Here is a 27,652-nt window from a genome sequence, read left to right on the forward strand (position 1 = left end):
CTGCAGAAGCCGTCATGAGAAAGGGCCAGCACGGAGCCAGGTAGGGAAAATTATTTATTCAACATGCAGCAGCACAAATGCATTGGAGATGTATGTACAGGTAGGACTGCTGGGAATGAAGCAGGAACCTCACCCTACAGACAAGGAACATTCATGGTTTAATTTCCAAAGCAGCAGGACCGCGGTGCGTGTCCATGTCTGGGTGGCTGCTGCTGTTCACAGAAAGCACCTGTGCTCTCCCTTGCTCCAAGTCACAGTGAGATCCACACAGGAAAGCAGTGACCCTGCTCCTCAGGACACACCACCCAGGACTGCCCCCACGCCTACTGTGTCTGAAGTGCTGGCAAGAACATCTCTGAGGCACAAAGAACTCTCTCCTTGTCCATTATCTCCCAGTCCATCAATTTAAAACAGCTTTCTTCAGGATCCAAATAACCCATTCCTCTCCCCTGCCTTCTGCATCAGGGAGCTGACAAGGCTGAGATCTCCACAGGCTTCAGACCAGGACAAGTTTGGATTCCACCTTCAGGGGCTCCTGCAGCTGCCTGGTGCCTCTGATGAGGGCCTCAGGCTTGTGAATCCCATTTTTCATTTCTAGGGATTTTTACTCTGCAGCACAGTAAAGAAAATTTAACTGAATAACTGCAAGCTGTGTTTGCAGCAATGCTTTTACAGCCACCATTCATTCCAACATCATGCTCTCCCTATGGAGTTTTCCTACATGAGGCAGGAGCCTCTGTACTGCTTTTCTCTGTGCTGCTCCCACTCCATGTTTGAGAAGAGCTGTTGCTTGACAGCCCTGCTGGAAATGCAGAGCTGAGTGTCCAAGGACTGAGCAAGCACCGCTCTGGGCTCATGTCAATGGGTGTTAAAAACCCCCATTAATCTATAACAGTCTGTCTCAGACCTCACTGAGGCACTGCTTGAGACTGGAAACTGAGAAGAAAGAAGGGGCTGCTGGAACCAAGTTTTGGTGATTTAAACCTTATTTCTAAGAGGTTGTAGCTAAGGGATCAGCTCTTCTGTTAGCACTGATGTCCAGCAAAACTCTTTTCCCCTTTGTGGGGACAATTGCACTTTGCCACTTAATACAGGGAACAAAGAAAATGGGGCATTAATCCAGCATGTGCCCTATCACAGCTCAGGGGAGCCTCTTCCTTTCTCTGCCCGCTTGTTCTGTTTTAATACTCTACGGCTCTATTATTTACATCCTGTAGGTCATTGTACTCAGCTCAATAAAACACAGTATTTGACTATACCAGTAACACTGCCTGCATGAGGGGACATGAGAGGCATCTCTCCTTATCCCTGGATTCAGTCACTCGCCCTGACTAGTGATTGTAAAGGCAGTTCTGTGCTCCAGGTGCTGTCCTCCTCCAATACTGACCAATACCCTCCAGCCCTCTTTCCTCCTCACTATGCATTTCTCTTTTCCCCACACTATGGAATACAATGAAGGCAAAAAAAATAACCAGTGTAATCATTTGCAGACAAAACTCAGCACCAGCTGCCCCAAATGGATGCCTCAGGGTGGCAGCCAGCAATGTAAAATAAATATAACAAGTAAAGATACAGCAGTATGGCACACACGGAGCGAGGGGCTGCTTACACAGGCCCTGGGGAATGAAGCAGGAGAGGGGGAAGGGAGCTAAGTGCTATTTCAGTGTAAAAAAGGAAGCATTCCCTCATGGAGCAGCATTATTGCTCAGCATGCTCACGGGCCCGTGTGGCACAAGGAGGTCACAGTCCCAGGGAGGGCTCTGTCAGGGCTCTGCGCTGAGCTCGTGGCATCATCACCCCACAGCCTGTCGGGATCTCTGGACAGCAGTGCAGGAAACCCAACTAAATTCCCTTCTGCTGACAGGTCTTCCCTCAAAATACAATAATTTCAAGTTTAATAGAGTGGAAGATAGAACCAGATTCACCCAGAGGTCAAAGTAAAAGCAGTCAGCACTGCCTGTTGCTGGCTGCCTCTCAGTTCATGCTTGGCATAAGTGTTCCAGGGCCCCTTCAAATGTGGGGCACAACATTCTGGACTAAAGCTACAAGCAGAGTGGTCAGGACATGTAAACAAAGCTGAACATCACCAGTGGATAGCATGTGTGTCCCTCCCCACATCCGTTCCAGTCCTGTGGGATCCTGCCCTGGTCCTGTCAGAGTCTCTGGCAGTGTCCTAAGGTCATAGATTCCCCCACTGCTCTACTGGGGGGAACTGATCCACTTCGCCCACTTCTGTGCTGGGCTGATCTCCCAGGGTGAAGGTCAGTCTGTACCTCAGCCTCACCTTCTCCTGCAGGAAAGACAAAACCCAAAAGCAATGTGAGAACAGTCACAGCTCAACAGCCCTGAATAAAACACTTCACTGTTACAGCTCTACAAAGAGCACAAGACTTCTGTTGTACAGAGCAGGGGCAGGAGGGCTCAGGTTAAGTTCATTGAGTTCAGCTATTTACAAACCTGAGTTATTCACCTTACACTTCTTATACCAAAAAATTTTTACTGCTTAGCATGGAGCAGAACGAGAAAATCATAAATGATCTGTGAGCATAGACTACACAGACATGGACAATTGCTCAGCTGCTCTCCAGAGAGCCTAAAGACTGCTGCTGGAAAAGTTCCAAAAATAAAATTTCTTATCATGTGGAGGAAGATAAAACAGTTCCTGCTCTGAAAAATGCTTTGCAATACAGTAAGCATGAAATGGAAGCAGCCCTTCAATGACGGCACCTTCATGTACCCACAACATTTTTTAAACATCCACTAAATCCATCTGACATTCATCCTTTTATCTCAGAGATTTCAGCTGATACTTGAAGGGCACTTTCATTGTAATTCTCAAGTATAAACATCTAAATTGGTAAAACAATTAGAAAGTCCTTCAGCTTTGCACTTTCAGAGCTGGCTGACTGGCTGAGTGATTACAGCAAGGAAAAACAGCTTCTCAGATGCTCCAAGCATCATCAGCAGAAAGGGAAGCGTCAATCCTGTGGTGTCCCTTGTCACAGGTACTTCCTCCAGAGAATGATGGAACAGACAAGATCTGACATTTGTCTGCTGGTTCACCAGAAGTACTGCTACAGCACCAGTTAATTTAGCGTTCAGCTAATTATCAGCAAAGCCAGGCATGTTCAGTGCACAGGAGAGTCAAACTCCTGATGCAGCTCTGCTACCCTTTAAAGCTGAGCCTGACATGATCCTTGCCCTTTGGCTGGAAGAAGCATACTGCCCCTTCTCATACCTCTTGTGCCAAAGACTGTTGGGAAGAGCCTCATCTGGCCCTGAACTGAAACACCAACACTCCAGGGTAACCACTTCTGGAGGGCACATTAGAATCACAGATAATTAAGGTTGGGAAAAACGTCCAAGATCATCAAGTCCAAACTTTTAGGAATAAACAGCTGCAGCTGCTCAAATGTTTGGTCCCACCCCTCCACAGAGTTCAGTTGATCTCAAACGTGTCTGAAGAGGGCAGGATAAATCCCACTGTCCCTCTCACCTTTGCAGGATTTGCCAGAAGCATGACCTGGGTGATGGCAGCTGGTGGCTGGATGGGATTGAACGGAGACAGCTCAGTGCCAGAGGGTGGCTGTAGCTTCACCTTCATGGACTACAAATGAAACAGAGAGCAGAACCTCAGTGATGATCTCCTGCCTTGGGGACAATGAAGGATGCATACACTGGCTGGAGGGAAAACAACACATATCCAAATGGAAGAGAATCAACCCACAAGTGAGAATGAGGGAACAAGAGCCAGCCCAGCTTGCAAAACACAATAGGATCTGGCAGATCTTGACTTTCAGATCTTTAGTGTTTTTTGCCTCTGACAAGAACTTTTGTGTTCTGGGAAGAGCACAGCCTATGGAAAGATCAGACCAGGCTGTCCCAAGCCCTCGAGCCCAGGGCCAGGCCTCCCTGGCTGCCGTCTCTGTCCTGTGAGTCCCTACCTTGGGCACGGCCGCCTGCAGCACGATGTTCCTCACGGGCAGCGGCGCCGTGTTCAGCATGGACACCACCACGACCAGCACATCCGAGCGGCCCGGCGGGCACTCCCTGGCAAAGTGCAGCAGGATCCGGAACCCGTTCTTGTCATAGGCTGTCACGGGCAGGGCACTGCCTGCCACAGGGAGAGAAGGGAGAGGATCCAGGTTCATGCTGCAGCAGATGGTCTGAAGCAGCATCAGGTGATCAGGATGTTCAGCTGGAGCTGCTCATCCCTTCTCTGAATTTCATGAGCTTTGACAAGAAGGTCTGCCTTTAAAATATATCCAGAGCAAAGTCAAAAACCTGAAATACTTACTGGGTTTAATGGATTCCAAGGGAACGTGGACATTGGCTAAAGAAATTTCAGGTGCTTTCAAGGGACTGCCTTGCTGCTGGAATGATGCTGGCTGGAAGAGAGGACTTCCTGATCCAGCAGTGCAGCTGCTTGGGAAGGGAGCTGGAGGGGCCCCAGAGGCAGTGGCTGGCAGCCCTGCAGGCGCTGCTAATGGGGCAGGGGTGACAGTGGTTGGCAAAGTAACCCCAGGGAACACTGAAGGTGTCGCCATGCCTTGGGTGGCACTCCTGCAAGACAGAAAAGTCATGGTGAATGGAGCTGGAATGAAGCAGGAATTTCACCAATACCCAGAGGTAACAGCTCATCATAAGGACAAAGCAGCAGCCTGGAGTCAGGCTGGAATCTGTGATGCTGCATGGTCTCACATGAAAACTACAAGGACAGGGGTGGTGGTCAGGTTGGGGTCAGGAAGGAACTTCCTTCCTCTCTCTAAGTCAGGAAGCTGTACCTTAACAGCTAATTCCCCTTCACACCACACCTTTGGATCACACCTTTGGATCAGGGAACACTACAGCTGTGTGCTCTGCCTGCCTTTCCCTCCCAGAGGTGGAAAATTCGTATTAGTTTGTAAACTGAAACCTCTAAGAAAAATCCCAATCCCACATTTCTACCAAATGAAAGAGTTGAAAGTCATCCTCAGAACCTGGCACTGCAGTGAGCTTGGCTCCTAACTGCAGAGCCAAATCAAAGTCAGGACTTTTGGTTACCCTTTGGCTTCTTCAAGGAGTTGTCCCAATGCATCCATCTTATGTGACATATTGCTCCCTACAGACGAGCTGAAGTACCCAGGAGCAGCTGGAATACTCTTAGGAGGCCCTGCAGGGGCAGCTGGCACAGCAGGAAATACAAATGGTGCTGAGTTTGGTGCTGGGATGCTGGGAGCAGTCTGGGAGGCTGGGAAAGCAGAAGGCAGCGTGGCTGATGTCCCACACGTTGTCTGTGATGTGTGATGGAGAAGAGAGTTCCCTGCAGGGTTGCAAGCAACAGTCACCACCTTCGGATTAAAGAAATCCAGATCCAACTGCTCATTCTGAAAGAGAGGACAGGCAGATGCTCTAACTCACTGCTGGCCCTGGTGCAGAGATAGCACTGCTCTGTTACAGAGGGACAGAGGTTTACCACAAAAACAGGTGCTGGCTGACAAGCAGCAAAGCCTGCGGCCTAAGTCAGAGCTACATCTGATCTGTAATCTAAGCAAAGCAAAGGGGACAGATGAGACACTGAGAAAGCCAAGTTCAGGGATACCTACTCTGTTTAAACACAGCTATCCCAGATTTTAGGGCTAAACCAGACTGCCCCTTTGCCTGTGTGTGTGATCACATGCTTCTCCAAGGTGACAGTGTCCTGAGACCTCCCACAATGTCAGTGTCTCCCTCCCTTCCCTTCCCTGAGACTCCTCCTTTGTACCTCAAACATGCTCCACTGGTTGTTTTCTGAGATCTCCTTCCCTACTGCAGGGGCTGGGTCATTCAGGCCTGAAGAGAAAAATAACAGGAGGAGAAAATTAATTCAGTGTAAAACTCCTTGGCTGCTGTTTCAGTACTATCAAAACTTGATTCAGCTCTTCCAGAGCCCAAGAACCTGATGAAACACTGAGATGGACTGCAAGTCTGTGACATGGAAGAGACTGACAGCACCAGCAGCCAACAGCCATGCCCTGCACACAGCTCTTCTAATCCATCCTGATTAGCATTGCCTTCTGCTGTTCACATCTGGGCTCCACAGACAGGCATTCTGCAGGCTCCTATGCACAACCCCTCTGAGGCACCTTCTCCTTAGCACAACCTCACAATCAGGGCTTCAGCTGTCCCAAACTGCAACCTGTACATGCAGCATGTCACGCCAGCCCCAGAGATCAGACTTCAATTGCACTAAACAGTTACTTTCTTGCAGCCAGCTCTGGGAAGAGATTTTAATACCGACTCACTGACCAGGGCTTATATTCAGAATGCTGCAAGGGAGTGTTCCCTGGAATCCAGGAACATAGAGAACACAGAAGCAGCCTTCCTTAGGATGCATTGAGCAGCCCTTTTGCAGGCCCCTCAGCATCTTACCCAAGCACAGGAGCTCCTCATCCAGCAAGGACAGGGAGTTGGTTGTGCTGCCCTGCTGGGTGGGTGCTGGCTCCACGTGGCTGGAGGAGCTGCTGCGCAGCGGTGCCAGTGTCTGGGGAGGAGGAGGGAGGATGGGGATTTCAGCTGGGCCAGGGGCTGTGCTGGGGGCTGGTGCCAGGCTGCTGGATGGCATCGGAGGTGGCGGCGTGCTGGTGACATCCAGTCCAACAAGGTCAATGAGGGTGTTGAGATTATTGGTGGAGTTACTCCCTGCAGCAGACAGGAGAAGAGCATTACTAGGAAAGAAGGCAAAAAGCTCAGAGCAAACCCAGTGTGCACAAGAAGTTAGCAGAGAGATCCTCATCCAAGCATGGCTTAGGGCTCTTTGTAACAGAGAAAGGATATTTGCTGTCTGGACTATGTAAATCAACACAGATACTTAGAAGAATGAAAACCTGCTGCAACCACTGCTCCTTCCCCAGTGCTTCACAATTCATGGTATCTTCAAAAATCTTTTGAACTCAGATGAGGCTCTGGGAGATCCTACAGCATTATAATAGAGATTACCAGAGAGCTGGAAAGCTCAAAGAAATCCATACCACCTCAATCTTCATATTTAGAACAGTCTTGTCCCAGTAAGATGCTGCCAGGCAGCAGCAAAAATGTTTGAGTCCCAAATGGTAATTCTGTCACACTTGTGTCCAGAGCTTTCAATGGTGAAACTGAAGTGTGAAGTGAGCAACTGACCTGAATTCACAAATGGAATTACTTGCAAAACAGGAAAAGGACCCCTGGTCCAGCTCCTACTCTTCAGCTCTTGTTTTTGATAAAATTATCTTCTTCTTACACATTACCATCAAGAAACAGGACAAATGCGGGGAGGAAAATGTATGAGAACTTCCAGTCACGCAAACTGCTCACATGGAGATTTGCTACTGATGTCATCAAAGGTTTCAATAATATGAACTGAGCAATGGAGAATGCAAAGCTGCAGCACTGCTGCTTCTGTCCAGAATTGCTTATCCACTGCTCAGGAGCCTTCTTGTTCCCCTCTGCTTCACAAACTGTTGGCCACAAAAACCATCAAAAGCTACTTTAACAAAACAGGAAACATTTTTCAAAAGACTTAGAATTGCAGAATTCAAAAATTAAACAATTGTCTTCCCAGGAACTCACCTTCCACTACGGACATCCCAGGGAGATCCACTTCACCATTGATCACTTGTCCCTCTATTATTTTTTTATAGGAATTTATCACACGTGATAAATTGTCACTGGCCTGCAGAATATCCCCTATAAGAGACATAAAAATTACCTCCAGGGCTTTAGTCACTTTGTTCCCACTAATGCTGAGAGTGCTTAGTTGTCAGCTAAATAATCAGCAAGAAAATACATGAATATTTGGCTATAAGCTCCATCACTCTGCCTCTGCCACATTACTATAAGCAATACCCTGACCTTTTCTAGCTCCATACACATTGCAGTACAAAGAAAAAAATGAGCCCAAGGCTGTTCCCCACAGCAACTCCCTTCCTCTCCCAAAGCAGCAGCTGTCCCCCATTACCGCTCCCATCCTCCTGAACCAACTTTACTATCCAGTCCTTTTCTGAACTGAAATGATAAGCACAAAGAGGGAAGGACTGTCCTTTATTAAAGCAACAGGAACCCACAGTGAAGAAATTGCTTTATAGCTGAACCCTTGCAAAGGCAAGGAGCAAAAAAGCAATTTAAAAACTGAAAGTGTAGTTTAGTTTACCCAAACTGCTGTCATTATCCTCTGTCTCACTGGCCAGCTTGAACAGTGTCCGTCTTTTGGTTTCACACCTTTCATAGAGCTCCTGAAAGACAGATTAGGACAGAGGATTTCACCAGCCTGGAGCCACTGCCAGCAGCACCAGTCAGCACAAAATGACCCCCAGAACAGACCAGTTTCACTATGCTGACTGTGCCAGTGTGGCTGCACAGCCAGGATGGCCCTCTGTGCCCAGCTCACAATGCTGAGCAGCGTTACATGAGCCTGGGGTAACACAACCTGCATTCCCAACACATTTCTCAGTCCTCCCTCACATCAGCACTTATGAACAAGCTCTAATCCACAAGAGATGTTCTTTCTTTGTAGAGCAGTCCCTAAAAGCCTGAGGAAGAGCAGAATCATGCTTTGGCAATTAGGCTTCAATTGTGCTGCAACCACTACTGAGTCTGCAACCACACAGCAGAAAGATGGCAGTAACAAAACTGCTCACAGAAACAAATACATTTCTTAAGCATCTTACCACTCTTTAAAGACCTTATTGTTAAAAATAAGTGGGTTTGATTTTTCTAATAAGATAATGTGCAATTCTTAAAGGCTCTGGGCCTACCAAATCATCCCTGGTGGTTGTTTCAATTTTCACTTTGCTGATGTTCTCCTAACCCTGCAACACAAGCTAAAACCCTTCCTCTGAAGGGGAGGGACTATTTTCTGCCCCATTCAGACTTTAGTTTATTCATCCACAGTGCTGCAATGGACAGTTATGACCTACAACTGCAGCTTCTAGGTTCTGCCCCGCTGCACCTTTGGAGAACAGCTGTACCTCACTTCAAGCACAGATGAAATGGAGCTACTCCCCACCCAGTCTTTTGGTGAAAGGAACTAAAAACATGGATATCTTCTTGCCTGCTGTTTGCAGCAACTGCTCCTGTTTCTCACCACTGGTCTTCATTTTACTGTAGTGTTTGTAATTATCTGCAAAACTCAAGTCTGTAAGAAAGAACTGTGTCCAGGATTGCTGGGAAGAAGGAGCAGCTCAGACTCACCTTCATGAGCTCCCTGTCAGCCTCTGATGACTCCTCTTTGCTGTAATGAACCAGCATCTCATTGAGCAGCTTCACGTTGTTGTTCACCTCCTCCAGTGTGTGCATGCGCTTTGTCACCTTCTGGATGCGAGCCTCATCCTTCAGTGTGGAAAGCACAGACAGAAAGGGTGAGTTTCCTTCTAAAAGCTCACAGTAACACAACCACAGATATTATCTGCAAACATGTCAACTAATGGCTATTTAAGGTTAAGTCAGAAAAAAAGCAAACAAAACCGTTCTTTGTTCATGTGAGGCTTTGTTTATTTTATTGTGTTTTCACTACATTCATAAATTACAGGCAACCCCGTATTTCCAAGAAGTCTCATTAGATAGACTTCAATGTATAATTACACCACTAAAAAAAGTTCCCAGAAGTTCCTTTCTGACCTTTTCAGAAGATTTTTTTTTTTGTTCACTTGATGCCCTTAACAAAAGAGATACGTTTGAAGCAAAACATTTACTAGGAACAACAAGCACACTCTGGTGGAAAATATCCACCCATCTCTGATTGGAGGTTCCAACTGAAGACGTAGGAGAATCTGCCCTGGGGACAAGAGGAGCCTGAATGAAATATCTTGGTAACCTATACAACCACTATGGCCCAGAAGGTATCCTTTGATTTGTCAGAATCCCAGTGAGTCATTTCCTGGACTCTGGAGTTTGGAATGACTGCCATGGGTGGATGCAGTACAGCTCTACAAACAGGAAGGTGTTTCCATGAACTTGTTTTTGAGAAGACCCAGTACAGTGACTCAGTCCTCAGCACCCAGAGGTGGTACCATAATGCTCCTACCAAACCTTGATATGAAATCCCACCTTGAATGATGGGAATGTGGTTATTTACAACAAGAGATATTCAATTCTGGCCCCATCATCCACCAGAGACGCCAACTGTAGACATTTCCGTGACACAAACATCTAGGTACAAGCTAGAAACCAAATCCTAAGCTCTCCACCATGTGAAATCAAATTGCTTAAAATCTGGTAAACAGATTGCTGATATGAACCAATCCTACAGTAATTTCTTACCTCTTTTACCATAGATTTTATAAGTTTGTTGGCCTCTTGTAAATCATCTGGGTTTTTGCTTTTCAGCAGCTTGGCTAAAAGCTGAAAGACAAGAAAATTATAGTCAGGAAACAAATAAGGACCCTTGAACAAAGGGAAAGGAAGCTATATGAACAATTCAGAGGAAAAGGGATACAGCCCAGTGTTTCAAAGCTCACAGAGCTTCCATAGTTACAGGGAGTTCAGCAGGAGTCATTTAGAGTTTATTATCTATGCGAGTTGCTGCATTCCTGCTTTTACACAGGACATATTCTGGGACATCTCAGTGACTTCTGGCACTAGATAGTTATTCCTCCAATACATTGTTTCTCCTCCTGTGTGTGAAACATTCTCTGCTTTCCAGTACTACAGCAGGATGGCACTTTAACATAAATAACCCCACAACAGTAACACAGACAAAGTCGTAACTGGAACTCTGGGTTAAGCAGGAGGACAAAGGAGTGAACCCCGCAAAAGTACAGACCACCCCTCCCCAAAATAAAAACCACATTATTATACTTTGCTTCCTCATTATAAATGTGAGTAATCACTTTTCATTAGTGATTTTGACAAAGGCCTTCACTGTACCTTGGATTTCTCCTCATCATCAAACACCGGGTTCTTGGGACGAGGTGGTGGGGAAGGAATCAGTGTTCTGTCTGCAGGAATCACGGGATCAAACATGACAATCCCTGAAAGCACAAAGGGATCCTGTGGATCAGCACACACTCACACCAGGCAGGGCACACAGGTACTCCCAGGCTTCTCTCAGAGCCAACACACATCTGCCCTGGATGCTGCCACGCTGTTCCAGGAACCATACATCCAAATCCCTAGGCTGACTTTTACCTGGATGCTCTCCCAACCCCACAGCATGAGCTAAAACTCTCCCTCTGAAGGGGAGGAACCATATTCAGTCCCATTCAGCCTTCAGTTTATCCATCCACAGTGCTGCAAGGGACAGCTATGACTTGCAATCTGTGTGCCCTTGTAAGACAGGATGGTTTCCAGAGCTTTCATGGAATCTATTTTTCTTGTGAAGCTACTGAGTTTTTTTCATTGTGCCTACATAAGAAATGTGTGTCAGCTGAACTAAAGGAACAGCTGCAAAGCCATTTAGTTAAAAGAATACAAAAAGCTACTTGGAAGCCCTTATTTCACTTTAAATTAGACTTGTTCAAATAATCTAATAACGACTTCCACCAAAAAAAAAGAATTTTGAAAAGGCCCTTCAAACCAAAACAAAAGTATGTGCAAGGTATTTCACTGATTTAGTTAACAGAGCCAACCCAACCCTGCCCAAGGCATTTACACATAATGAAAAGCTTTTCAGTGAATTTCTCCCTTTTTCTATCTCCCCTCAGAGCTTGCCTTCATCCCATTTAATTAGAAGCTGTATATTTTGTGACACTCCTGCTCAAAGCCCAGGCTGGAGAGAATGCATGAGTAAGCAGCTGACTCCCTACCTTGTCTCTTCAGCATGTAGTAGGCATCCTTGATTTTGGATTCCTCTGGCAATGCCACAGTCCAGCTATACAGCAATTCAATCACTTTGGACTTCACCTTCTCTGAGACTCGGTCCCCCAGGTACTAAGTGTGGGAAAAAAGATCCAAATTCTTCATGTTCTTAATTTCTTCTTTAAAATAAAGGTCTGTGGAAGCTCAGCAAAATACATTCAAAGGTGTATGATCCAAGTTCCAAGATTGTCTAAGGTACATCTCACTATGAGGAAAACTTGCTCCTCTAATAGATTTCAAATAACAGTGAAGAGAAGCTTTGTGATTACATTCAGCAAAAGAAAAAGCAGCTATTCTGTTGGCTCCAGGATTTTGCTATTTTAAAAATTACAGCAATACAAAGAACCACCCCCTCCTCTGTCTTATGGGAGAGAATTTGGGAATGCATTGCTACATCAATCATGCCATAGGGAAGATTTTCAGCACATTAAACTCATCATGAATGTTGAGGGACTTAGCCTAGCACTCTTTAAACAGCAAGTCAGCAGAATGAGGACTAGAACTCCATGGTGTGTTGTCAAACCTCTTGTTTTAACCTCTGCATCACATTTCTCTTCCACAATCACTGGCATTTCGTTTTTTAAAACAATACTTAGAGTTATCTGAAGGATCAGAACAGCCCAGAGACTGCATAGTGATGGCAATTTAGTACACCTTCCTGAGAAATTTAGCAAGGCATAAAAAAACTCCAAACAACAAAAGCTTAGTTAAAAAGTGCTCTTGAATATAGACTAGCAAGTGCAATGAGCCAAAGAGAACACTGCAAATATTTTGGATGGTGTCTGTAGCTTACAGAGGTCAAACAAAAAGCAGCTACAGCTGTAATGCTCATGGACTAACCTTTGGAGACACAACTTTTATTAACTCGTTTAAAAAGCGAAACTTCCCAACTTCATTATGAAATCTTCTCCCACAATTCTTCATACAAGCTTCCAGCACCTGCATTCAAGGAACAGAAACAGGGGCTGAAAACAAAGGGAAAAATCCTACAATAACAGTGTGTTATTATTGTGTGCTTAGAGGGGAGGTGAATTGTCAGTGAGACAGTATTCCTGCTCCATGCAGACATCTATCTCCTATCTTTAGGGACGACACATCAAGACAGGCTGATGTCCCACCCTCATCCAATTGTATCTGGATCTGTGTTATCTCAATACTTGGCCTCAACAATAAAAACAAATCTTGCCTGAAGATAACAAAGGAAAGCGGCTCAAACTAACCCAGAGTTGTTTCTGGACACTTTATGGATGGAACTGTGCTCCCTCCCAGGGATCAGGGCACTCAGCCCCCAGCTGACCCCATGGACACAGCCTGTGCCCCTCTACTCCACCCAGGTGATGCAGTAGGATACATGGCTGGATTTAAGAGGAGGGGTAAGGACTACCTACTGTCAAGGCTTGGACTGCCTCCCATTCCTGTGGTGACTGGATTTTATGAGCCAGGAGTCTCACAGCTATTTGTGGCCTGGAAGAGAACAGGTAAACACCATGGAGGATTTTAACACTTTCACAAATCCTGCTGTTTAAACAAAGTGTCTTGCCAAGTAAAGATTTTAAAGATGTGAAGCTCCACCAGCATTATCAGTGATAACCCCATTTAACAGACTGGCAAATTGAATAATTTTGGCCAGATGAGAACCCTGGAGCTGCTGAACCTGAAATCAGAAGCAGATTCAGAATTCCCAGTTTCCCAGTGCTCAGTCTGGATTAGCCATGCTGCCCTTCACAAGAGAGGCAGCATCTCTCTGTTGTAGCCAGCTCTTCCTTGTGATATCAGTATATATAAAAGAAAATGTAAATGTTTGATAATAGAGTTTCACACTTTAAACTGTGAACATTGATTTATTAAGTCTGGAGCAGTTTGGGACACCCACCCTTCAAGCTCCTTGTTGATCTGGTCACAGAATCCGATGATGTATTCCCAGTCTTCCTGCCTGTTGGATGGATTGGTGGCTTTATCTTTGGTAAGGGAAAGAAAACATATTGCCAGTCAAGAGAAGAAACGGTATAAAAGGTCACACATTTCCTAGAGAAAAGCATTTGACATCATTGCCAGCTCTAAAACATGAGAAAGAAGTTTACATGTGGTATGTCTTCAGGAAAAAGGCTGTGTCCAAGTTGAGACATCCAAACATCCAGTAAAAACCACTGCTTTCCAAAGAAAACAGGTGGCCAAATCTCAAGTGTTTAGAGACAGGCTATTCCCATATCCTAAATATGAGCACAGAATTAAATATTTCAGCTCACATTTTCCTCTGCCTGAAATGCTGTCTCTTTCTATTTGGCTGTAATAATAAACTTTTTAAAGGTTAAACCCTCACACTTTCTACAGATGAAATGATTTTTGTATTCCCCAGGAATTTTGCAGAAGCAAGAGCTGGAACATCAGATGTTTAATAACAGTCATTTAGCATTAGCACTTGCTTTTGGAGTGCCAGCTGATTTGATTGATGCCTTAGCATTTCTCCTGGGATTTATGAACTTAAATTTATTATTATACATTGAGTTCTTCTTGCAATTAATAAACACTGCAGCCTGCACCTGATCAGGAACTCAAATCCTACATGCTGAAGCTAAGAGATCAATGCTTTACTGGCAGGGCTATTTCAGGCTCCTGAAGGATCCTCCCTTAAGCAGCAGGACCTCACTGACTGTACTGATTGCAGAGTAGTGAGGCTATCAGCACTTCTTTGGTTATGAATGCATATTTTCCATGTATTTTACTTAACCCTGATGCAGCAATGAATTTACAGGAGATCAGATTCCTGCTTTAACCTAATTTTCCAGCCAAGATGACCAGACATAATGTTTTTTCTTTCTTGTATGGGAAGAAACAATGCACTGTACTTGTCCCTATGTATCTAAGAGCTGGCCTTTAAGAAACCTTCCTAAAAATTTTAATATAATGGAAAGAAGTTTAAGAAATGAAATACTGCTTAGTCAGATAGAGCAGGAGATGAAGAGCAGGAAAAAACCCAGCACATACCCCTGCACTTTCATCTCAGAGGGAAGCATAAGAAAACAAACACATGCTGCACTACCAAGTGTAATTTTTTATCATCATTAAAACATATCCTTTTGCTTTTCCAGACAGCTAAACAGCTGTCAGGCATCTACTCCAAACCCCCCATTTCTCAGTGCACCTCAGCCCTCCTACGGTGCCCATCCTGCAAGGTTTGCCCCGGTTTTCCTCCTCACTGAATGGTACTTGTAAAGCAAGTAAGTATTTTCCATGGATTGCATGGTAAAATATTCCAGTGGTGAATCTCTGTGCCCACTGCTGACCTTCACAGGACCCTAGATGAGCAGAAGACAGCAGCGAGGGAGGAATAACTGTGAGACAACATTCTGTAGAACTCGCTGAGCTACCAGGCTGGTCCTAAACTCAAGAGATTCAAGGGAAGCTCAGTTTAAAAGACAACTTCTGCACAGCCAAACAACTGTTCCAAATATGTGGCACCTAAACATTATTACCACATTTTCAACTGATGAACACCCTGGAAGCATCATGAAACCATGGACTTACAACAATCTAAAGCCTCTTCATGCAAGTCAAACAGCACTGTGGTGGTTTGGTGCCCCAAAGCACCTCTTGTGCTCAGCAGGCCCAGAAGAAAAACACTCAGTTCCTGCCTGGAATTAAGGGAATTTACTCAATAAATGCAGGAGGAGCACAAACCGATATGGACACACAACCAACTGGACTCTATTGGCTGCACATCCTGAAATTTTGAAAATTATGTGGTACAAACAGGAAAATGTAACCAAGTTTTCCATGTTCAAAGTGCTAATTTTAAAGCTGCTCCAAATATCTCCAAAAACTTTTTGCAATGACACTGTATTATTTCATGCTCTCAGACTCATCTAAGTATTTTTCTGCAAAAGCTCTGACACGAAGATAGTGAAGTCTCAGAAGGAGAGTGACTGCCAAAGGGAAGTGCTGTTCCACATGATGAAATTTTCTATTTCCAACATCCATAAAACCTCCATATGAAACCTTGGCTCATAAAAGTTAATGAGCTTGATCACAAGTCCTGCCCTGGCTCTGGAGATTGATGTGTTTGCATGACACAACACAACAAACAGGGTGTATGGATAGCTGTCCCCAGTCTCAGCACAGCCACATGAACTCAGCATCCCAGCAGAGTGGAATCACCTCTCTTCACCTTTCCAGCCCTATAGGAAGCTGTGTCACATCTATTAAGTTGTTACCTACAATCCTCTCTATTTTTATGCAGAATGCTTAAAATGTGGGTAAGGAGCTCATAGGTGCTGCTTTATAAATATGTTTCTACCCTTATGTGAAAAGATTCAGTCCAGAATGAAGAGTTGGTGCTCTGGAATATGAAGTCCTTGGCTTTTCTGTTGAAACTGCCAACCAAGGCCCACTTGGTACCAGTTATTTGCTTCCAGAGACACTTGTCCACCTGGGCCCCTCCTGAAAATCCCATTTCACACTGGCAACCACGTGAATCTAAACTAGCAATCTGGGGACTGAAGTCTTGGCACTGCCCCAGTCCTGCCACCACTTCTGCCTCAGTTTTCAGTTTTATTTTAATGTGCTCAGGACAAACAAAGCTGCTTTACAGCCACCCTGAGTATCAGAGCCACTCAGCCCTCAGTTGCTCTGCCAGATTGAAATGCTTATGAGGCAACATTAAGATTAATAATTAGATATGAAACAAAGGTGTTTGTTTTCTCTAGAGAGAACCGATATTGGAGAGCAGAGAACCTCAGAGCAGCTGGAACGAAGAGAACCACAGACCATTAACCGGCTGGTAACGAATGCTCCTGTTTTCCTGGGTTCACTTCTCTACTGAAATCAGCCACCCCAAAGAGTTTCCCCAGGTCAGGCTTAGCTGGTGATTCCCAGCCCAGGCATGTCCAGTCTAACAGTCAGACTCTGCAGTCCTGGCCAGAAAAGAATGCTGAGCCAGACAAACAAAGGAAAAAAGAAATTAAGACAGTTATAATATTTTATGAATTTACATGTGTTCCACAGTGGAACACTGCCTTAGCCTGACATGAGCGGGATACAAGGAGCTTCCTTATGGAAGCAGCAGAAAAAGCAGCATTGAAGTGAAAGGCTCCAGTTGTGTTTGTACAATTGACATTATCTCCTAACCTTCTTCTGTTTCAGCTCAGAGCACAAGCAGAGCCTGCCTGCCAGGAGAGGACAGGAAGGATCACCTTCTCTCATCCCAGCTGCCTGGAATGAGGCAGGACATGCAGATGCCAGATCATCCCAGGCTGAGGCACAGATCTTGCTGCAGCAGCAGGACATGAGGATGATGTTACTTCATGGGTCTGTGACTCCACCTGATGCCAGAGGCAGGGAAGCAGGAAGCTGCACACCACCACAGGAAAAAAAATATGCAACATTTTCAGTAAGAAATTCTCCATCTTCCCGTGGCTGGGAAGTTGGCTGTGCTGCTGAGCCGTTCCCTCGGGAAGGGTACAGCATGGCACACCCTCAAGGTTGGCATTAGCCGTGGCTTTGTCATGATTATAGAAAAAACCCCTCAGGAGAGCTGGGGAAAGCTGGGAGCTGCAGCAGCTCTGCCTGCCCGGCCTCACGGCAATTCCCAGACACAGAAGGCTCCGCGCACCCTGCGATGGGAGGGGCGATACAGCCACACCAGCAGCGATCACTCTAGCAGTGACCTGGCATAAAAGCATCCTCCTAAACCCGACAGCAGCACTCAAACCTTGAAAAATGTGTGCCCCTCTGCAAGCAGGCTCGCTGCAATGCTTCTCACAGTGAGTAAGGCCTTTGCAACTCTTCCCTGTAGCCCCTTGGCCAAGGACACATCACCTCTCCTTTAACTTCCTCAATTAAAAAAATATCCCTTCAAAATAAGCAGTCAGGAAGCATTCCAGGCTACACAACCCAAAATATCCTTCCTACTAGAGACATTTTCACACACAAACTGAACTGAGTGAGTCAGCTCTCCTCAGAGAAAGATTGCAAGGAAGGGATGTGGGTGTTCCTTCTTGTGTCTTACTGGCTACAACAAAAGATATTGACTAATTGTGGGAGTTCAGAGGAGGAGCAAAAACGGTAAGGGGACAGAAGGGATTGAGCTAAAATGAGAATAGATGAAAACATCTTTCAGCCAGCATCTCTTATCATGACAGCATGTACATGTTTAATTTTATATAAAAATACCAAGAATGAAGGAGAATTATCTAAGCTTGTTTATGGAAGGATAGCTCCAAGGGTAACAAGTTTTACACTCTGAGGTATTTGGGGTAATGCCCATCTTCTACTGTTGGCCCAGTACCTGACTACTTGGAACTTCACTTGCTGCCATAATCAAATAAATAACTATTAAAAAAAAAGGGAAGAAAATCTAGGCAACAGGCTATGATGTGCAGCATGGCCTCCCAGGGACAGCAGCAGGAGCTCCTATGTGTAGAATATGCAAAAAACAATTACAGTTATGACTGATTCGTTCAGGAATCACATCCCTGTGTTCTGTACAGCCAGAGCCCAAATGACACGGGCAGCACAGACACAGGCAGGGGACACTCAGCAGGGGCTGGGCATCAACAAACACGGGGGTTTGTCCCCTCTAACCTTTAAGGTACCTTAGCCTGACAAAGGGTTTTGATCCATTCCAGCTTGTACATGGATGTCCACAACTACCCTGAAACCGTATCCAGGCACAAAGCCGGATTTGTCTGCTTGAAAATCACAGTTAATACAATGAATTCATCTGGAAACCCCCACAATTCTGAACCTCACCAACAGCACTCAGGCTGTACACTCGACAGGCCACAACTCAGGCAAGGCAGGAGACGTGAGGGCCAGACACGAACCACAATTCTTTTCGGACAAGAAAAAGCAGCAGCCGAGCCGCGGAGCTGCCCGGTGCCCACACGGGGCTGGCACCGGCCCCACACCAAGCTGGCCGCCGGGACGGCGCATCCCCGGCGTGCTGAGTGTGCCCGGTGTGCCGAAACTCCCTCACGCCCGGGGGGGGCTGTGCCCAAACGTCCCCAAGGCGCTGTCACCCCCCGGCCTCCCCGGGACGGCCGCGGGGCTCCCGCGCGGCTGACGGGGGTGGCGGGGTCGGGCGAGCGGAGGCTGCGGGGAGGCGCTGGGAAGGGGCAGAGGGGGGCAGAGGGGCCGGGCAGTGCCCGCGGTACTCACTCAGCCACGATTCCAGGCTCTCCCCCTCAGCCTCCGCCATGTTGCCGGAGCGAGCCGGGCCCCGCCCCGCCCGCGCGCGCCGCGCGAGGGGCGTGTCCCGCGCTGGCCCCGCCCACGCGCGGCCCCGCCCACGCGCGGCCCCGCCCACGCGCGGCCCCGCCCACGCGCGGCCCCGCCCACGCGCGGCCCCGCCCACGCGCGGCCCCGCCCCGCGCGGGGAAGATGGCGGCGCCCGGCGCGGCGGGGCTGGGCCGGCGGCTGCGGGCGTGGCTGCCCCGGTGAGCGCAGAGAGGGCCCGGAGCGGCTCCCCGGGGGCTGCTCCCCATCGCAGGGACGCGGGCAGCACGGGAGGAGGCCCGGGGGCGGCTCGCCGGGGTGCGGGGAGGGTGTGCGCCGCGCTGGGAGCACGCGGACAGGCCTCCCGCCCGTTTTCGCCGGGCTCCCATAGGCATGGAACTGTCTAGGTTGGAAGGTTGGACCTTTAAGGTCATCTAATCCCTAAATCGGATCACCCAGCGCGAGTCCAGACACCTCTTGAGCAGCTCCAGGGATGGTGACTGCACTGAGCAGCCGCTTCCAGTGCCACAGGAACAGTGAAAAAAGGGATAGAAGCCGCTTTGAGCTGCTCGCCCCACTGCCACTGGTGCCTGTCACATCTAGCATTCCTTCTGAGGCGTGTTCACATCTGCCCACATCTGTCTGCATCCCTGTCACGACACAGCACGTGCGCTGGGTTACAGCCCCGCTTCTCTTGTTCCTTGCAGGATAATGCCGGTGAGATGGAGCCGCTACAACCCCAGCTACCTGGAGCCAGAAGTGAAAAAGGAGTCGTATCAGAAACCTTTAGAGGAGCTGACTGACGAGGAAAGGGAACACATGGAGCTGAAGGCTGTTCGACCCATCAAAGCTGCTCCTCCCAGTCTCTCCAGTTCCGTGTTCAGCGACCCCATGATCAGGTCAGAGAAAGCAGCAGCTTCTCCTCTCCAAAAATGCCTGTGCTTCCCTCCTCTACCTTCATCTGCTGGCTTCACATTGCCTTTTGTTACAGCACAATCCCTATATTCTGGGTTAATCTTTTCCCATCAATGAGTCCATTGTTCTGCAGTGATTAGAGATAATTACAGCACCCACACTTAACTATGGGAACAACACAAAGGGATGGGGGTGGGGGGCTTATTTCTGTGGGTGATAAAATCAGAACTCGTATCAGATCCTGTCTGACTTTGTGCTTACAGCAAATTCACCAATATGATGATGAAGAGTGGAAATAAAGTACTGGCCAGAAGCCTCATGTCTCAGGTAAGAATTCAGGTTTCTTCTCACTATTGGGTTAAAACTGGACAAAATGGAAGGCTGGGATGTCAAACCCACTGAAATGGGGAATACCAGAACTCAGGTGGTCCATCTCTGTGGTCCTGATGTGTTTCATTCTGCCATTGCAGCATGATTCCTCTGATAAATCCTGATTTGTCTGATAAAATGTACATTGCCCCAGCCTCGGTAGCTCACAGACCAGCAGGTGACAGCTTCGTGGAGAACTTTCTCTTTCCATCCTTCATTAATGCCTGTGTTCTTTTGTACCACATAAACACAGACAATACCCTTAAAAAGCATGATTTTCTCTAAAGATCTTTGCAGCGCTGTCACGCCTTACCCTCTGTACAACTTGTCCCACAGATGTGTCACCTACATGACACAGTTTTGAGCCTGCTCTGACCCACAGCAAGTGGTATTAACTGGTGTTCCCACCTGGTCTCTTCCACCCTTGAACTCCCTTGAAATGGAAACACATTTTGCCCAAATATTCCAAATTAACAGAAAAGCACAGAGGCTCTGGAGTCCAGGCTTTGCAGGGGAGGATGCTCAGTGCACAGCCCCCTATTCCTGGCTCCACTTTGTCCCTGCCTTTGCCTGGCTTCTGGCCCAGGTTTATGCTGCTCATCCCCCTCACCCAAAATGACTGATAAAAGAGACAGAAGAACTGGAAGATGGTGAAGTAAAACTTGAGTTAAAGAATTCCCAATTGGTCTTTTGCCTCTGGGGCTGGTGGACCAGCTGCTCGAGTGAAAATGGGGTAAAAGTGATCTAACCTCATAGAGTGAGAGAATCCATCTGCCCTGTATGTCTTCTTTCTTGCCTTTCTTCCAAGACTCTGGAGGCCATTAAAAGGAAGCAGCTGGAGAAGTACCACAAAGCTCCAGAAAATGAGAAGGAGACAATTGAATGCAACCCCTACGTCATTTTCCATCAGGCTCTCAAGAACTGTCAGCCCATCATTGGGCTCAGCAACATCACCAAAGGAGGCAAAACCTACCAGGTGATGAAAGGGGGGCTAGGAGCACATCTGGTTCAGAGACAATTAGCTAGGGAGGCAAATGAACTGGTTTCCACCCCATCAGCTCAAAAATATCTCTCCTTGAAAAGTTTGCAGTCTGGAATAAAACAGCACCTAGAAACTGTCCAAAATCAGGATCCCCACCTCTGAGTATTGTGTTTCCCCTAATCACTAAGGGGAATCACACAGAATCACTAAGGTTGGAAAAGACTTCTAAAATCAATCAAGTGCAACCATTAATCAGCAGCAATCTCTGGTTCTCTGACTAGATGTGAGGAGAAATACACAGCAAGTATTTTCCAAAGAGACAGAGACTAGCAGCAAAGGAATTGGTAGTCTGGATTACCAGTCCCATCTTTCCACTGCACCATGTTGCTTGGGGAGAGGTCCTAAAGCCCTGGGGCAGGTCAGCGTGGCAAAATGGGTCACCTGGATCCAGTGGGGTATTTAAAACATGAGCAGAATCTGTCTCTGCGTACAGGCTCTGCAGCCCTTGGGGCCTAAAGGAGAGGTGAGATGTGGAGGCATTTGGAATGAGATGATCTTTAAGGTCCCTTCCAACCCAAGCCATGCTGTGATTCTGTGACTTCTCTATTTGGTGCAGAGATGGGGTGACCATCTCCCATCTCTGCTAACTCAAACCAGTCTGGACCCAGCTCCAAAACAGGCCAGATTTTCCATTTTGGTAGCAGTGGCCAGTTCCTATGGGAGAGAGCAGGAGAACTGGCAGGGCTCAGCTGTTGGGAGCAGCTCTGGCTGCAGAGAGCAGCACAGTGAACACCTGCAGGTGCAGCTGGTGCTGTGTGGCTCTGGGGAGGAGCAGGTTGATGATAACAGCCGTGGTTTATCCCTTTCCCAGGTGCCCGTCCCGCTGACGGACAATCGGAAGCGCTTCCTGGCCATGAAGTGGTTGATCACCGAGTGCAGGGAGAACAAACACCGCCGGACACTGATGCCAGACAAGCTCTCCCAGGAGCTGCTCTTGGCTTTCAACAACGAGGGGCCCGTCATCAAGAAGAAACATGTCCTGCACAAGATGGCAGAGGCCAACCGGGCGTACGCCCACTTCCGCTGGTGGTAGGGACCCTGCCTGGGACACGCTGCCACGGCCTGGAGAGCAGAGCCCCAGGGCTGCCAGCCTGGGACAGGGAAATCTGGACTATCCCTTGCAGACAGCTTCTGTTCTAACCCAGGAAGAGCTCACACGATCCCCATGAGGTTCACTTCTTTGTGCTTGTTTAGATGGGGGAAGGGGGAATCAGGGTTACCAGCCTCAGCGGGGCTGCTCCACTTAGTTCATAATCACTTCCCTGTGAAGACAAGCCTTACGTGTTTTTCTTACAACAGCGCTAAACAAAACCATCTTTCACTTACCTGTCTCATGAGGATCTGAAAGTCTTTCTGTTCCTCAAATCAGCAACGTTTTTGGCTGCAGAGCTGGGTCCTCTTCCACAGGGATGGATACAACAGGCAATAAAAGGCTCGTTTTGATTTTTAGTTTTGCCCATCAGCAACATGGTCTGCACAGATTTGGTGGGAATGTTGACAAAATAAAACTGGTTTTATGGGAAGTGTTTCCCGATTCCAGACCTTTGTCTCTTTTGCTCCAGGTACCCTGGTTGTGTAAAACCCTGAGGCCCTAGACTGGAGCAGACACCGACTTATCTCAGCCTTAGGGCTTCAGTCAAGAGCAACCCTTCAGTATTGCTCAGAGCTCAGCAGCTGTGCAGGGAGAAAGCAGGGCATATGTTAGTGGAAAACTTTTATTAGAAAAAAATCCTTCAATAGACTATTTTGTTTCATTTCTTCCTCTCCCATTCTTATAAGAAATATAACATAGCTGAAACTTGCAAAATTCTGAAAAAAGTGACAGTTATTATATAAAATCTATAAAACCCATTCCTACATGTGCTCAAGGACCTCTTCTGTCGCAGGCTGCCCTGTGGCAGGTATTCCTGGCTGTGGAAGAGGCTGTGTGCATACAGGTGTAGCCAGCCTGTTGGAAGGAGTATGGGAATAAAAGCACCTGGTTGTGCTGTTTGTGAGGCCATGGTGTGTTCTGTGACCCATCCCAGAGAACCAGGTACAGCCTGAGCTGGGATATTTCCCTGCTGCCTCCCACAGCTCTGCTGGCTTTGGGGAAAAGCAAAATGTTCTCAGCCTAAACTGTGCTTTCCTTAACACTCATAGAAAATGCTGGTGTGAGCTAGAAGCCTCCCAAGCCCTTTGCTGAGAGCAGCCCAATATTAAGACAAAATCAGTGGGAAAACTTGCTGGGTGAAGTGTGCTCTTCCCACTGCTCTGAACCTCTGAAGTCAGACCAGCACCAGCTGCATCTGACAGTAAGTGCAGAGAGGCTCTAGCTAGTATAAATCCTATTTACAGGGAGTGCTAGAAAATTAATGTGAAAAATTCCAAATTGGTATGAAGCTTGCTGGTGGAGGTGCTGGGGATTCCTCTGTCTTGGGAGGTTAATCCGTCACTTCACTGTAATAATATTTCTGGGCAGCGTCCGTCATCTTCCAGTCAGCAGCCCGGAACTCGATGATCTCCAGCAGCAGGAGCTGGGACAGGGAGCTGAGCCCCTCCTGCAGAAGGAAGCCATCTCGGAGCAGGGAGAAGAGCTCGTCCATCCGCTGGGAATTCATCTTCTCCAGCTGCTCACCGATGCGGTGGAGCTGCAGGACCAAGCAGTCCACCTTCAGAAGGAAGAGCAGATGCTGAGCACAAAGCAGTGGAGGCTCCTGTGCACCCCCCGGGCTGTGCTTTTTACTGGTCCTTGGCAGGACAGCAGGCACATCAGCAGCTCTCCCTGCACTCACCTCCTCCTCCTTCTGCAGGCTGTCGGGCTGTGCCAGCCGGAACAGGCAGTCGTACACGGGGTTCACCAGAGCCATCATGGGCATGTTGTTCACCTGCAAGGAGAGCGGAGCGTTGTCAGCCTGGGGCCAGAAGAGCCTCTGCAGCTATTTTAAATAGTTATTCCCTTGCTCCTCTCCGAAGGAGAAGGAAGCAGGATTGTGCTGTATTAGTGGGATTTACGTCAGAGATCAGACATTTGAGTCTCCAGGAACCAGAGCAGCTGAACAAATGATGTAAAAGACATCTATTTTTAAATGTAAGCAGGTAGTCATGGGAAATACACTTGTTCCAACAGTATTTTTCCTGCCTGCAGCTCTACTTGCATCGTTTTTACATCTACTCCAAGCAGAAATTCAAAGTTCACATACTGCACAAAGGACTGAAGCCAAACTCCATCAGCAAACCCCACAGCAACTGAACGTACAAAATTAGGAAGCTGAAACTGTGACTGTTCCTGAAAACTTCCTCTGCCTCTCCAAGCCTGTAGATAGCACCAGCTCTGTCAGCATCCTTGTGCTAAGAACCTGCTCTAGCCCCCAAGGCCCTGGGGCTCTACAACACCCACCCAACACTCCTGCTCTGGTATCCTGGAATGCCCAGGCCCTCCTGGCACTCCAGGCAGCAGCAGCTGGCTGCTCCAGCTCCTTACCCTCAGGTAGTCGAAGATGTTGCAGATGAAGGTGACGTAGCAGATCCAGGCCTGCAGTGAGCGCGTGCGCAGCTCCTCCCTGTCCTTGTACTCTTGCTGCAGCCGGTTCAGCAGGCTCCTCCGGAAGATGCTCTGGCCAACTTGTTTGCTCTCTGCCTATAAGCCCACAAAAACAGGATGGATGGATGAAACGGGTGCCAGAGGGGCAGGGGGATGCAGTACCACACAGGTACCCTTCTGTGATTCCCAAAGAGGCAGAAAAGCTGCAACTTGCTGCCTGTGCTAGCCCATTGCTCTTCTGGATGCTGCCACTGCATGAGGCAAGTGGCAGGACAAGAGAGATGGGCATGTGACTGGGGCAAAGCCCTTCCTGGCCAGCCCAGGGACAAGCCACACAACAGCCCAGGTGTTTCACTGTCCAGACATGAGCTCTCACCTGGATGATGGTGTAGCAGATGCGCCCAGCCTCCTTGCTGAACACAGAGTCTTTGAGAGACTGGTCCACTATAATATTGGCCACTTTCTCCAGGTCCACATTACTGGGGTCTGCAGAGAAGAGGAATACTGTTAGGACCTAGCCCTCTTTGGACCCTGATTGCTTTGAGGCACCTGGAAAGCAACCAAGGTCTGTGCAGGGGCCAGTACAGTCACATTAAATGGTGTAAAAGCCGTGCATGGCAGAGGAGCTCATAAAAACCTGCTGACCTTTGAGGGCTGTTTTCAGCAGCTTCTGGGTCTCGGAGTCGAAGGACTGTATTTTGTACTCTTCTTTGCCTGTTTCCCCCATGACTGGTTTTTCCAAGGGCAAGAGTCAGGGCAATGGATGATCTAGTCACAGTTCCTGGGGAAGGAACACACAGAGCTTAGCTGGACAGAGGCAAGCTTTCACCCATTTCCCATCCGGCACATCCCAGGTAGTTGAAGCACAGGCTGTTTCCTGACAAGGAAATTCCTCTTTTATTAGGGCACCAACTCTAGATCTATGCAAATCTTCATTCTCACAGCTTTCAAAGCCTTGTCTCCTACCAGCTGATGACAGAACTTCAGAGGCTTTATATTTTTCTGATATAAAAAACATGTTACAGGCAAAGCAGACTCAAAATATATGTGGCTGTATCACAGGAATGCACACACTGCTCCCTTGGGCCTTTCATATAAAAATCTGGGAAGAATCAAAGTCAGTACAAAAGCATCGAACTCACACTCACCAGAGCACCTCTGCTGCACCACAGTCAGGCTTCCTCAGCTCCTAGCACGACACAGCAAACTCAGCAGCCAAATCCCCAAGAGCAATAGCTCCCATCTCTCTCATCCCTCTGCAGCACTAACGTGCTCCTAATGAGTATCTAGATTGATTTTCTTCTGCTTCATGATATGTTGAAGACAGCAAGAGGGTACGCACGGCACAGAGAGGAAGGACTTGCTTTGATTCACACAGGATCTGATGGATGGAAATGCAGGGCTGGCCAGACCGGCAGTACAAACAGGAGAAGGCAATCGTCCAAATGAGTTTTGCCAACTCGTCGAAATTCCTCGGCTATTACTCATCCCTCTCTGCAAACACGTCCCTACCCAGATCAAAGCCCAAGAGCCTTTAGGGGCATGGGACAAGTACCGTGGGCAGTCCCCTCACGTAGAGCATAACAGTAACTCAGAGGAGAGAGCAACCCCACCTGCCGACGCTGCTCTCACAGCCAAAGCTCTCACCTACTCTGGGACTGGGACAGAGGTTTCTTTCCCAGAGGGATTCACAAGCAGTTGGGTGCCCTCCGTGCCATGACTAGTTGGCAAACACCTTCCTAGCCGACCTCTCCTCTCTGTGCATCTGCACTCATGCCATGCTGCACTGCCAGTGGAGCAGCCCGAGATCAGCAGCAGCCCCGTGTCCCACCAGCAGCATCTCCACGCAGCAGGACCCCGGCGAGAGCGCAGCGCCTGAAGCAGCGCAGCGGGAAGCGGCCGAGCCCGTCCGGCAGCGTCTGTGCCGCCGCCCGGCCCGTCCCGGGGCTTCCGTTCCTGGGATGGCCACGGCTGCTTTGAACTGCTGTGCCAATAACCCTGCCACAGCAAACCACGGCGTGTGAACACTGAGCCAGCCACGTCTCGCCGGCAGTAGAGACCCTCCTGTCAGCACCACCTTATCGGAAGGGCTGGTGGCAGTGGGTGACATGGGGCACCTGTGAGTACCGACTGCTCCTCTGCCGCTGGCCCCTGCTAGACGAGCGGTCCCGGGGGCTGACACGGCTGGGGTCAGCACCCTCAATCTGCCGGTGATCCACCAGCTCAGGTGCCAGGGCACCTGTGACCTGCAGGGTCACACCTGGCAGCATGGGCTGGACAAGTCCTGGCCACTGCAAGGAGAGGGAGAAGAGCAGAGTCTCCTCTGCCACCCCATAGTGTCTGCAGCAGGGGCTCTACCAGTCCCCGGAACCCCCAGCGCATCCCCGCCAAGCCTCAAGTGGAACCCCCAGCATCGAGACGCCTCTTGCCCGGGGCAGCTGGACCACCGGACCCGCCTCCCGTCGCTCCAGCCCCGCGGTTGGCACAAGCCCAAGGGGCACCGGACGGAGGAAGAGGCGGATCCCGGGGAAAGCAACACCCGCGCTGCCCCGGACAGGGCAGGGGGAGCCGGGCGCCGCCCCACCGACCTGCCGGCCGCCCCCGCTGTGTCCTCCGGCCGCCGGGACATCGCCGGCACCTCCCGAGCCCCGCGCCCTCCCGGCACGGCCCAGGTTTCCTCTTAGGTCATTTCCTCGGCCGAGCCGGGGGAGGGCCGGGCCGGGCCGGGCGGGAGAGCGGCGGCAGCTGCGGCAGCGCCACCGCCTGCGAGCGCCGGGCACGGCCGGCTGCTCCTCGGGAAA

The 27,652-nt window shown here is 48.5% G+C and overlaps 3 protein-coding genes across 10 annotated transcripts; 1 reads left to right on the plus strand and 2 right to left on the minus strand.

Moving 5' to 3' along the window:
- Positions 1 to 41: 41 nt before the first annotated feature.
- Positions 42 to 19,013, minus strand: GGA3 (golgi associated, gamma adaptin ear containing, ARF binding protein 3). Of its 6 annotated transcripts, XM_085556853.1 has the most exons (19): positions 18,946 to 19,013; positions 16,915 to 17,136; positions 15,316 to 15,422; positions 13,664 to 13,748; positions 13,179 to 13,254; positions 12,631 to 12,729; positions 11,739 to 11,862; positions 10,861 to 10,964; positions 10,255 to 10,335; positions 9,187 to 9,324; positions 8,147 to 8,228; positions 7,567 to 7,683; positions 6,391 to 6,660; positions 5,744 to 5,811; positions 5,044 to 5,366; positions 4,298 to 4,563; positions 3,945 to 4,114; positions 3,497 to 3,607; positions 42 to 2,290 (listed from the first exon to the last, which is right to left on the minus strand). In XM_085556853.1, exons 6-19 carry the CDS (start codon positions 12,712 to 12,714, stop codon positions 2,180 to 2,182), a joined length of 2,049 nt encoding a protein of 682 aa, XP_085412979.1. In that variant the 5' UTR covers positions 12,715 to 12,729; positions 13,179 to 13,254; positions 13,664 to 13,748; positions 15,316 to 15,422; positions 16,915 to 17,136; positions 18,946 to 19,013; the 3' UTR covers positions 42 to 2,179. The 6 variants fall into 6 exon arrangements, with proteins under 6 accessions (XP_085412979.1, XP_085412978.1, XP_085412977.1 ...); XM_085556852.1 differs by lacking the exon at positions 16,915 to 17,136; XM_085556851.1 differs by lacking the exon at positions 15,316 to 15,422 and having other exon boundaries at positions 16,980 to 17,136.
- Positions 19,014 to 19,158: 145 nt separating this feature from the next.
- On the plus strand, positions 19,159 to 22,851 carry MRPS7 (mitochondrial ribosomal protein S7). Its single transcript, XM_021554505.3, has 5 exons — positions 19,159 to 19,223; positions 19,710 to 19,901; positions 20,181 to 20,244; positions 21,095 to 21,262; positions 22,140 to 22,851. Exons 1-5 carry the CDS (start codon positions 19,168 to 19,170, stop codon positions 22,359 to 22,361), a joined length of 702 nt encoding a protein of 233 aa, XP_021410180.1. The 5' UTR covers positions 19,159 to 19,167; the 3' UTR covers positions 22,362 to 22,851.
- Positions 22,852 to 23,025: 174 nt separating this feature from the next.
- On the minus strand, positions 23,026 to 27,521 carry MIF4GD (MIF4G domain containing). Of its 3 annotated transcripts, none has more exons than XM_021554517.3 (6): positions 27,440 to 27,521; positions 25,497 to 25,632; positions 25,228 to 25,337; positions 24,792 to 24,947; positions 24,103 to 24,195; positions 23,026 to 23,979 (listed from the first exon to the last, which is right to left on the minus strand). In XM_021554517.3, the coding sequence occupies exons 2-6, from the start codon at positions 25,576 to 25,578 to the stop codon at positions 23,752 to 23,754; spliced, it is 669 nt and encodes a 222-aa protein (XP_021410192.1). In that variant the 5' UTR covers positions 25,579 to 25,632; positions 27,440 to 27,521; the 3' UTR covers positions 23,026 to 23,751. The 3 variants fall into 3 exon arrangements, with proteins under 3 accessions (XP_021410192.1, XP_085412982.1, XP_077643481.2); XM_085556856.1 differs by lacking the exon at positions 27,440 to 27,521 and adding an exon at positions 26,000 to 26,854; XM_077787355.2 differs by having other exon boundaries at positions 23,026 to 24,195.
- Between the last annotated feature and the right edge of the window lie 131 nt (positions 27,522 to 27,652).

The sequence above is a fragment of the Lonchura striata genome, chromosome 18, assembly GCF_050655825.1.
Source record: "Lonchura striata isolate lonStrDom1 chromosome 18, ASM5065582v1, whole genome shotgun sequence".
NCBI lineage: Eukaryota > Metazoa > Chordata > Aves > Passeriformes > Estrildidae > Lonchura > Lonchura striata.